The 12,028-nt window shown below is 51.8% G+C and overlaps 1 protein-coding gene and 1 non-coding gene across 2 annotated transcripts; both read left to right on the forward strand.

Moving 5' to 3' along the window:
* Positions 1-1,889: 1,889 nt before the first annotated feature.
* Positions 1,890-8,658, forward strand: LOC136577661 (uncharacterized). The gene is made up of 5 exons (XM_066577570.1): positions 1,890-1,965; positions 2,328-2,352; positions 5,904-6,044; positions 6,622-6,768; positions 8,332-8,658. Exons 1-5 carry the CDS (start codon positions 1,895-1,897, stop codon positions 8,443-8,445), a joined length of 498 nt encoding a protein of 165 aa, XP_066433667.1. The 5' UTR covers positions 1,890-1,894; the 3' UTR covers positions 8,446-8,658.
* A 2,282-nt stretch (positions 8,659-10,940) lies between these two features.
* TRNAK-UUU (transfer RNA lysine (anticodon UUU)) lies at positions 10,941-11,013 on the forward strand. The gene has a single exon. It is a non-coding gene; the product is annotated as a tRNA-Lys (tRNA).
* The last annotated feature ends 1,015 nt before the right edge of the window (positions 11,014-12,028 follow it).

Genomic DNA, 12,028 nt, shown 5'->3' on the forward strand with positions numbered 1-12,028 from the left:
CCCTGAAGGTTGTCAGTTTGTTCATATACTTCCAGGAGGAACAACAGAGGAGCGGCAGAGTTCGTAGAACAGATGCTCCACAATCATGCAGACGTCCGAGGATCCGATCAGTCATCGGCATGGCGGGTGCACAGATCTACTGACGAAAAAAAATCCGCAGCGTAATAGCGAAGCAGACACGCCAGCGAGAATTCAGTCCGCTCTACGCGCCGCGGACACTTTCCTCGCATACATTGCCGTGCAGCGCGGTTTTAGAGACGCCCAACACGTGAAGTCTTTCTGCTGATTCTTAGGCCAGACTCATATGAGCGTGTGCATAATTGCGCGTGCGTGATCACAGCGTTTTTGCGGAACGATCGGCGTATTTAGCTGTATTTTCTCTGCGCGTATACGCACACGGCAAAAAAATACGCACGACTGAAACGGCCAATTAGCCTAATGAGCTTCAGATGCGTTCTTTTCCCTGCGCAGCGTTTCATGTGTACTTTGCATACATTTGCGCATCCCCATTGACGCAAATGCGCAGAAATATGGAGTACGGTCCTTTTACTTTTTTTGCAAAATGCGCATGAAAACACGCGCTTGTGAATGAGCGCAATGAAACGTACGGTTCCATTCTCCGCGTATTGTGCACGCAGATTTTATGTGCGCAAATCCAATCCTTACCGCAGATTTCTCTGCTTACAATCCACAGTGTGAAATTGATGGCAAGGTCTGAACGTAACAACCTGCGGCCAATACGACCCGCGCAAATTTACACTCCGGGCGGAACTGGCGGGGAAAGTCCGCAGCGTCTTACAGAACAGTAATCTCATCCACATGTGGTGGAGGATCCGCAGCAGACGCAGATCTGCGCTGCGGAATAAATTGGCGCTATACAAATAAGGTGGAAATCCGCAGCTGAAGTCCCGAGAGAAATTTGGCGCGGGTTTTGAAAGCAGCTTATTCCGCTGCGGCCATGTTTTCCCCACAGCTGAAACGGGCAATACAATGTTGCGGCTTTGAATTCCGCGCAGTGTGTCAGTTTCAGCGCGGTTTGGCCGCAACGGACAGCCCGCAGCGTGCGGACGAGATCTCGTCCACTTTGCTGGCTCGTCTCGGGTTTAGGATTACAGGCAGGATTTCCGTGCGGACATTCACGTTAAAAAAACGCAGCGATACAAAAATGCGAGTGTGCGGGCGCCCTGAGGGGCGGAATTGGGTTTGGAATATCCGCAGTGCAAAATCTGCATCAAAATCTGTTTATTGCTGCAGAATCCACTGCGGATTTCACTCGCTGCACTAGGAATATTTTCCTAGTGTAGATTTTGCGCCGGCGTAAATCCACAGCGGATCGCGAGCCGCCTGCACATACCGCTACGGCCGCGTTCACACGTTGTGGGATGTGCCGCGACATCCTGCGACTAATTACCGTACAATGTTAGCGAGCGGGACTCTAACGAACGCCGTTCCCTCGCGGTGGAAAAAATCCGCTGAAGTCCTGCTGCAGATTTTCCAATCGCCAGTGTGCGCCATCGGTTATGGAGACGCAGCGGATTTCATACATTTTGCAGATATTTGCGCAATACGATGGCGTGTGGATTTTACGGCGGATTTCCCCGTATTTTAGGCAGCGTTATTCCAGTTTTGTACGCTGCAGATTTTTAATCCACAAATCTGCGTCGCATCCGTCCGGCGTAATCAGAGCGCCAGTATCAATAATATACCGGCAGTGCCCCCTTCTGACCCTGGCAGGACTTTGCCCCTAAATGCCCCTAATCCCCCTAGTGATGAATGACCTGACTTGTATGACTGCTTGTACCTGCACTGAAGCGCACTGACTTCGCCTGAGGAAGTTTGTCCGCTCGGGGCCGCCGTCGAGCTCTGCAGCTCTCCAGGCCGCAGCTTCGTCTCCATGGAAACAGGGACGCGCAGTGAAGTCTCGCGATATGTGAGGGTGTCCAGTGGCTGCAGCCCGGGAGGAGGGTGAGAGGCGTCGGGGGGCGCTGTTATGGTACTAGGGGGACATTGCAGTGATTCCAGGGGTCGGGAATCCGTTGTACAGCCCAGTGCTTGTGGACCAGTACTCCGCGATTTGTAAACAAAGGGGCGTGGCCACGTGGTGTGATATGTAGTAATATTGCACCCCATTATAATGACCGCTTATGTATTGTAACATCTGGCGTAGGACCGAGAGCAGCTTCTGTGAATGCAGGAAACAGCGTGCAGTTAATGTTTGTACCTGAGGTGGCGCCATTTTTCCTGGCGGTAGTGTTGGTGCCCCCTGTGCCATCCGCCCCGTTGGCATCTCCTGTGCAGTGCTGACGGTTGTTTCTGTTTTCTCCCAGGGTTTGGTGGCCGGAGCTGATGGCGGTGAGTATCTCGTGTGCTTCTGCTCCACCGCTGTCACGCTATACACCACGACGGCGTTATATATACACTATATACCAGGACGGCGTTATATATACACTATATACCAGGACGGCGCTATCTACACGCTATATACTGTGACGGCGCTATCTACACGCTATATACCGTGACGACCCCCTCTACACGTTATATACCACGACGGCGCTATCTACACGCCATATACCGTGACGACCCCCTCTACACGTTATATACCATGACGGCGCTATCTACACGCTATATACCGTGACGGCGCTATCTACACGTTATATACCGTGACGGCGCTATCTACACGCTATATACTGTGATGGCGCTATCTACACGCTATATACCGTGACGACCCCCTCTACACGTTATATACCACGACGGCGCTATCTACACGACATATACCGTGACGACCCCCTCTACACGCTATATACCGTGACGGCGCTATCTACACGCTATATACTGTGACGGCGCTATCTACACGCTATATACCGTGACGGCGCTATCTACACGCTATATACCATGACGGCGCTATCTACACGCCATATACTGTGACGGCGCTATCTACACGCTATATACCATGACGGCGCTATCTACATGTTATATACCGTGACGGCGCTATCTACACGTTATATACCGTGACGTCGCTATCTACACGCAATATACCGTGACGGCGCTATCTACACGTTATATATCGTGACGGCGCTATCTACACGTTATATACCGTGACGGCGCTATATACACGCTATATACCGTGACGGCGCTATCTACACGTTATATACCGTGACGGCGCTATCTACACGTTATATACCGTGACGGCGCTATCTACACGCTATATACCATGACGGCGCTATCTACACGTTATATACCGTGACGGCGCTATCTACACGCCATATACCGTGACGGCGCAATCTACACGCCATATACCGTGACGGCGCAATCTACACGTTATATACCGTGACGGTGCTATCTACACGCCATATACCGTGACGGCGCAATCTACACGTTATATACCGTGAAGGCGCTATCTACACGCCATATACCGTGATGGCGCTATCTACACGTTATATACTGTGACGGCGCTATCTACACGCCATATACCGTGACGGCGCTATCTACACGTTATATACAGTGATGGCGCTATCTTCACGTTATATACAGTGACGGCGCTATCTTCACGTTATATACCGTGACGGCGCTATCTACACGCCGTATACCGTGACGGCGCTATCTACACGCCGTATACCGTGACGGCGCTATCTACACGCCGTATACCGTGACGGCGCTATCTACACGCCGTATACCGTGACGGCGCTATCTACACGCTATGTACTGTGACGGCGCTATCTACACGCCATGTACTGTGACAGCGCTATCTACGCGCCATATACTGTGACGGCGCTATCTACACGTTATATACCGTGACGGCGCTATCTACACGTTATATACCGTGACGGCGCTATCTACACGCTATATACCGTGACGGCGCTATCTACACGCTATATACCGTGACGGCGCTATCTACACGTTATATACCGTGACGGCGCTATCTTCACGTTATATACCGTGACGGCGCTATCTACACGTTATATACTGTGACGGCGCTATCTACACGCCATATACCGTGACGGCGCTATCTACACGCCATATACCGTGACGGCGCTATCTACACGTTATATACCGTGACGGCGCTATCTTCACGTTATATACCGTGACGGCGCTATATTTACGTTATATATCGTGACGGCGCTATCTACACGCCATATACCGTGACGGCGCTATCTACACGCTATGTACTGTGACGGCGCTATCTACACGCCATGTACTGTGACGGCGCTATCTACGCGCCATATACTGTGACAGCGCTATCTACACGCTATGTACCGTGACGGCGCTATCTACATGCTATGTACCGTGACGTCGCTATCTACACATTATATACCATGACGGCGCTATCTACACGTTATATACCGTGACGGCGCTATCTTCACGTTATATACCGTGACGGCGCTATCTACACGTTATATACTGTGACGGCGCTATCTACACGCCATATACCGTGACGGCGCTATCTACACGCCATATACCGTGACGGCGCTATCTACACGTTATATACCGTGACGGCGCTATCTTCACGTTATATATCGTGACGGTGCTATCTACACGCCATATACCGTGACGGCGCTATCTACACGCTATGTACTGTGACGGCGCTATCTACACGCCATGTACCGTGACGGCGCTATCTACACGCTATGTACCGTGACGGCGCTATCTACACGCTATATACCATAACGGCGCTATCCACACGTTATATACCGTGACGGCGCTATCTACACGCTATATACCGTGACGGCGCTATCTACACGTTATATACCGTGACGGCGCTATCTACATGCCATATACCGTGACGGTGCTATCTACACGCCATATACCGTGACGGCGCTATCTACACGTTATATACCGTGATGGCGCTATCTACACGCCATATACCGTGACGGTGCTATCTACACGCCATATACCGTGACGGCGCTATCTTCACGTTATATACCGTGACGGCGCTATCTACACGTTATATACTGTGACGGCGCTATCTACACGCCATATACCGTGACGGCGCTATCTACACGCCATATACCGTGACGGCGCTATCTTCACGTTATATACTGTGACGGCGCTATCTACACGTTATATACTGTGACGGCGCTATCTACACGCCATATACTGTGACGGCGCTATCTACACGTTATATACCGTGACGGCGCTATCTTCACGTTATATACAGTGACGGCGCTATCTTCACGCCATATACCGTGATGGCGCTATCTACACGCCATATACCGTGACGGCGCTATCTACACGTTATATACCGTGATGGCGCTATCTACACGCTATATACCGTGACGGCGCTATCTACACGCCATATACTGTGACGGCGCTATCTACACCTTATATACTGTGACGGCGCTATCTACACGCCATATACCGTGACGGCGCTATCTTCACGCCATATACCGTGACGGCGCTATCTACACGCTATGTACTGTGACGGCGCTATCTACACGCCATGTACTGTGACGGCGCTATCTACGCGCCACATACTGTGACGGCGCTATCTACACGCTATGTACTGTGACGGCACTATCTACACGCCATATACCGTGACGGCGCTATCTTCACGCCATATACCGTGACGGCGCTATCTACACGCTATGTACTGTGACGGCGCTATCTACACGCCATGTACTGTGACGGCGCTATCTACGCGCCACATACTGTGACGGCGCTATCTACACGCTATGTACTGTGACGGCACTATCTACACGCTATGTACCGTGACGGCGCTATCTACATGCTATGTACCGTGACGGCGCTTTCTACATGCTATGTACCGTGACGGCGCTATCTACACATTATATACCATGACGGCGCTATCTACACGTTATATACCACGACGGCGCTATATACTATGATGGTGTCACTCTCTCCATGCTGTGCTGGCTCTCACTATTACCCGCTGCTGTCTCTTCTAGGCTCTGACGTTCCCTGCAGTCTCATCTTCTACAGCGGCCGCCTCGGAGCTCCGCCTCCCTCTGCCCGCCATTATCTTCCTGGCCGTCTCGCTGTACCTCGTTGTGCTGCTGCTTCTGCTGCTCGTTCACCAGTGTCTGCAGGTGGGTGACCCACGTGTGTGACTGCGCCGTTCCCGTCGGCAGCGATCAGTTGTCCCTCCGCCTCCCGCAGCGACCGGCCGTCCCTATGCTTCCCCTCCGCGACCGGCCGTCCCTCTGCTTCCCCTTACGACCGGCCGTCCCTCCGCTTCCCCTTACGACCGTCCGTCCCTCCCCTTCCCCTTGCGACCGTCCATCCCTCCGCTTCCCCCCGCGACCGGCCGTCCCTCCCCTTCCCCTTGCGACCGTCCGTTCCCCCGGTGACCGGCCGCCCTTCCGCTTCCCGCGATGACCCATAGTCCCTCCGCTTCCCGACGAGATATTGCCCAAAAACTCGAGCCCCTGCGATCTTCCGCCTCTCAGCATCGCCCGTGTCACAGACTGACTGCTAATAATGGGCTCTATCTTCGTTGATGTTTTCAGCGTCTCATAATGCACAATTGGCGCCCTCGTGAACGCACCGCACACGGACTACTGGGGATTGTTGTTCTCTGACTTCATGGCATTCTGGGACATGTTGTTCGCCCGCTGTGACGTTCTCCGTCCAACTGTTCTGCTGTAACGCCTCCTTGTTTTTCAGGGCCGAGACTGCTGCCCGTCCTGTACGGGTTGGCAAAAGGTGGGCGACTTCGGCTTCTGCGATATGTGTGCAAGTTGTGCGCAGTCATGTGACTGCAAGGTTCCCACTGTCACCAACTGCATGGATGGCTGCTGTCCTTCTAAGCCGGTAAGTGTCCGCTTCCCGAAACATCCCCGTCACCGGCTGCCTGTGCCTCCGTGATTGTGTGACGCTGATTTACCACAGTCAGTGAGGAGACAGCAGTCACATTACACCAACACCAGATCTAGGGAAATAGCTGTCCTCTTTCACCATGTCTTCTGCTCCACTCACATCCAGAGCTGCGTCCTCAGTCATGTCTGTTTTAGTCATCCTCCAGAGCTGCATCCACAATTCTGCTACTACATCATGTTATGCTGCAGCCACATCCAGAGCTGCATCCACAATTCTGCTACTACATCATGTTATGCTGCAGCCACATCCAGAGCTGCATCCACAATTCTATTATTGCATTATGCTGCATCCACATCCAGAGTTGCATCCACGATTCTATTTTTGCATTATGCTCCAGCCACATCCAGAGCTGCATCCACAATTCTATTACTGCATTATTCTCCAGCCACATCCAGAGCTACATCCATGATTCTACTAGTGCATTATGCTCCAGCCACAGCCAGAGCTGCATCCACAATTCTATTACTGCATTATGCTCCAGCCACATCCAGAGCTGCATCTACGATTCTATTATTGCATTATGCTCCAGCCACAGCCAGAGCTGCATCCACAATTCTATTATTGCATTAAGCTCCAGCCACATCCAGAGCGGCATCCACAATTCTATTACTGCATTAAGCTCCAGCCACATCCAGAGCGGCATCCACAATTCTATTACTGCATTATGCTCCAGCCACTTCCAGAGCTGCATCCACAATTCCATTAGTGCATTATGCTCCAGCCACTTCCAGAGCTGCATCCACAATTCCATTAGTGCATTATGCTCCAGCCACAGCCAGAGCTGCATCGACAATTTTTCTTTATCTCCTTCCCACTCAGGGGTGTAAATATACGCCCTGCGTGGGGAGCAGTTCCAGTGAAAAAATGTTTTTTTTTATTGCGCAATAGTGGAAAAACCTAAAATAATATAACATTTTAGATCATAGCTCATGTTTCTGTCACACCCACAGCTGCATTCACAGTATCCATATCTTGCACTCCAGTTGCATCTAGAGCTGCAGCAACATTTTTTTATACCCTATTTTATGCTCCTGTTGCATACAGAGCTGCATCCACAATTCTACTTGAACATCCTGTCTTATGCTCCAATTATGTCCTGAGCTGCATCCACAATCCTTCTGCTACATCATAGATTATGCTCCAGTCACACTCAAATCTGCATCCACAATTCTCCTTTTAGGTGTTTTCACACATGGCGGATTTTGACACCGGTCCACAGATTTCACCCTTTTAATTGAAGAAGGGAAGTCCATTGTGGAATTTCCAAATCCTCTACATGTGAGCACACCCATCACATCACACTTTGTACTCCAGTCACATCCAGAGCTGCATCTGCAATCTACCATATACGCACATTACGCCTTGCGCTCTTGTCGGAGACGTGGTTGCATTGCATTATGGGATCTCAGCTTTTAGGGGCGTGTTTATCACTGCACAGCTCTCAGTAAAGTAAGTGAACCTCCTTTATTAACCCTTTATAATCGGTGTCTTTTGCAGAGCTGTAATGGATGCCGCGACGTCTCCGGTTGTCCGTGCGGCTTCGCCTGCGTCTACCAGCCTCCCGACTGCAGCATCATAAACTGCATCTGCTGCGAGATCAAGATGCGGTGATGACGGGACTGCGGTCCCCCCAAAGTGTCGCGGGAGCAGCATCGCCCCCCTGTGCCTTCCCTCATCTCCCGTCATGGCTCCTGTTGCTGTGCACCCAGCTCCCTGTAGAGGGCAGTATAGAGCTCAGCTCTTCGGCCCGGGCCGCCAATCCAGACAGTTTTATACATTTTGTGTATATTTTATACGTTTTGTACACTAAAGAGTTAATTTTAACTGTTTGTGGGTCGGACTCTTGATTGCAGATTATGTTCGGTCGCCCTCCATTGTTCTACATGCGATCACCTGTGTGCCGCGGCTACGGGAATCTCTTCATGAGCGCCGGTAGAGGTGGGGCGCCCGTGTATATGGGGGGTAGTGATCCCTACATGTCATGTGACGCGGCCTGCTGTGAATGGGTCCTTCTAGACGAGCGAGCGAATGATATCAGCGTTCTCTCATTCGCTCGTGCAGCCAGATACGCCATTGGCTCGTTCAAAGGAGAGATCGCTGAGAATCGTTCCTGTTCGCTGATGAGTGACCGAACGAGCGCGGTTTACCCCGAACGATAAGTGATCGAGCCCACGATGGTTTTTATGCCCGCAGAAAGGGAACGGCGAGCAAAAAGCGAGCAATTGTAGTTGGTGTTCAGTCGCGGGCTCGCGTTTAGAGCGAATGACTATGCTTCACTTTCGCTCGTTTGACCGATAATCGCGCCGTCTAAAGGCCCCCTTACCCTCACAGTTTAGGGTTCTATGCTGCCGACCGCGGGGCTTTTCTCGTTTATTGGGGTGGAGAGTATACCGAGAATGGCGCGAGCGAGGAAAACATTCAGCAAAAGGGGATCCTGTGGACGGAAACAACTCATCACTGAAAGGGGTCGGAGGAGGATGTCAGGAATCACTCTGACCAACACGGCCAAGAGCAGCCGAAGGCAATACTTGTGCTCACACCACCGTGTCCAAGGGCACAACTCGCCGCTCCTGTGCACGGATGGGCATAACAGCGGATGACCATTTACGGCGCCATTGTCTCCGGGAGAAAGGCGAAACTCCGAGGGGCAAAAGAGTGCAAAAAAAAACATCTCCTGGGCAGATGAATCCAGATTTCTATTGCTGATGGGAGGTCAGAATTTGGCACAAGCAGCTGGTCAGAACGTGTCAGCACCGCCATCTAATGGGTGACAGCTACAAGAAGCTTCCTGTCCGCAGGGGCCGATATCCTGCAGAACGATTTCATCACCAAGTGGAATCAACGTCACGGAGAACGGCTGTGAGTCTGAGTGAAATGAGGTCCAACGCTGCTATATGGGGGTCTCTAATAAAGAGGCCATTCAGTGTATGTGGGAACACGTAGTGGGCGGGGCTCTGACGTGACAGTGATGACGTCATCCATGGACTAATGACATCCATTATGACGTCATCCATGTAGTGACGTCATCCATGGACTAATGACAGCCCATCCTGACCGCAGACCTGCAGATTATCCCTTATGACGTGTCCGTGCATTTTACCAGCAGCGTGCTGAAGATGCGCCAAAGTCATTAAGGGGCGCCGGCCTCTCGCCCGTCCATCCACTGTAACAACAGATCTGTGCTATAATTTGCGCCTGCTGCTGGTGTAACTGATGGAAAACTGGTCGGGCCACGGGTGGGTGCAGCCCCTTCTGGTCGCCCCCAACTGCGGAAATGACACAAAAGCACAAACGTTATGTGAATACGGTGGGACGTTTCTAAAGGCTTTATGTCAGTTTCTGCGTAACGTGAAGATCTGTGCAAAAATGTGCAACTTTTTGGCTTTTTTTGTAGAAAGTGGGTGGGACTTGTTGGGAGGGGCGTGGCTTCCTCGGACTGCCACATATATATAAAACGCCAGTAAGTGGTTTAAATCCCACCAGGGCTGTATATGTGGTCAGACCTGGCGTCCGTTATAGAGTCGGCCACGGGGGCACGAAGACGGGCGCGCCTGTTCACGTATCGGGTGCTTCCTGCGCCAGGGGGGATCCGACTAAAGGCCCTTCACACAAGCGGACGCGCTCTTGCATGTTTCTCAGCACTGCGTTTTTGCGGAACGCACTATGCATTTTCCCGTGCGTATCGGCGTATTCTACTGTACATTTTCTGCCCGCAGCGTATGTTAATTTGAGCGCGCCAAACAAGGCGCACCGCCTGAGATCGCTAACTAGCTCCAGGCGGTATTTTCCGTGCATCATCTTGCGTGTGGCACACGTATTTGTGCGCCCCATTGACTTCTATCCGGAGCCTTGGGGCGCAGAAAAGTAGAGCAGGACGCTTTGTTTACGTGTAACCGAAATGCGTGCGCAAAATCCGTAAATGTGAGGGAACCCATTGAAACCGTATTGCATGTGTGGATCTTCCGTGTGTAAGTCCGCCCGTGTGAAGGACCTTAAGGCCGGTCTCATTAATGCCCCCCTGGCGTGCACCAAGATCTGTAGCTCCTCACCCCAGACCTCCGCCGCTTCATGTTTGCAAGGGACTCATGGTGAGTGATTCCTATGGAGCCCGGATAGCTCAGTCGGTAGAGCATCAGACTTTTAATCTGAGGGTCCAGGGTTCAAGTCCCTGTTCGGGCGGCTCCACAGTTTTTTTTTTTTTCTTCCCTTGAATGGCGCAGATTCTCGTCTTTGTGACGTTTTACCCCTTCTGCGTCTCTCGGCCCGGCGGACGCGTTACGATCTGCTGCTAACGTCTGCGTCTGCTAAGAGATGATGGCGCCTGTGAGAGGATGTGATGAGCGCAGCTGGCTGCAGGGGGCGCTGAAGAGATGAGTCTATATTCACTATGCACATTAATGTGATGAGTGCAGAAGGCCTGCAGGTGGCGATCTCACCTTGATGCTCTGTGTCTGCAGGAATGTGCTCCCCGCCATGTGCCTGCGGCGGCAGCTGGGCGGGGGAGTACCGATCCGGCATCCCAAAGTAACACTATATTATACTGTAGATCTGATAGAAGGTTATAGGATGATGACGGCGGCCCCCCCGTACATCACATCACTGGGGGCTTCCATGGTCCCCATCTTTGCACCCTTCACGCTTTGTAGCGGTCGCCACATCTCCGCCCGGACTAAGGCGTCTCTTTGTAGATATCCTGGCCAAGGCAGAATGACTTGTTGGCGCCCCCTCTGGCACCGAGGACCTTCGCCCCAGATATACCACGTTCCGTAGATTTTTATAGCGCACGACTGCGGCTCCTGTATTGCACAGCGGTCGCGATTATTGGAGGCGGCCTTGATTCTTGCAGCTCATATATATGTGACCCTACGATGACTCTTAATCTGACCTCACAGTCTGCATATCAGACCCCATATTTGCCCTTTCCAGTTTTTAAAGGGACACTGCCCTAAAGCGTGAGATACAATGTATCACCCCAAGATGTATACATTGTATCACCCCACATCTCTGCCATCGTCATCGCCCTGATGTCTACAGTCATGTAGGACAACGCTAGGTTAAGAGCGCGGCCCTAAGTAGTCTGGAGGACAGCGGGGACACGGTTGACATATTCGGTGTCCGCTGCCTCACATGAATGTATTGATCGGGCCGCGCAGTCTTGCAGTTATAAATAGATAATCAATTAGTGATGTGCAGG

Source organism: Eleutherodactylus coqui, chromosome 8 (genome assembly GCF_035609145.1).
Source record: "Eleutherodactylus coqui strain aEleCoq1 chromosome 8, aEleCoq1.hap1, whole genome shotgun sequence".
Taxonomy (NCBI): Eukaryota; Metazoa; Chordata; class Amphibia; order Anura; family Eleutherodactylidae; genus Eleutherodactylus; species Eleutherodactylus coqui.

Excerpts from the sequence above, each read along its gene's own strand:
- LOC136577661 (XM_066577570.1), top strand. The coding sequence starts at position 1,895 with ATGGAAACAGGGACGCGCAGTGAAGTCTCGCGATATGTGAGGGTGTCC. Across the intron at positions 2,353-5,903 it reads GGTGGCCGGAGCTGATGGCG|GCTCTGACGTTCCCTGCAGT; the intron begins GTGAGTATCTCG and ends TGTCTCTTCTAG. Across the intron at positions 6,045-6,621 it reads TCGTTCACCAGTGTCTGCAG|GGCCGAGACTGCTGCCCGTC; the intron begins GTGGGTGACCCA and ends CTTGTTTTTCAG.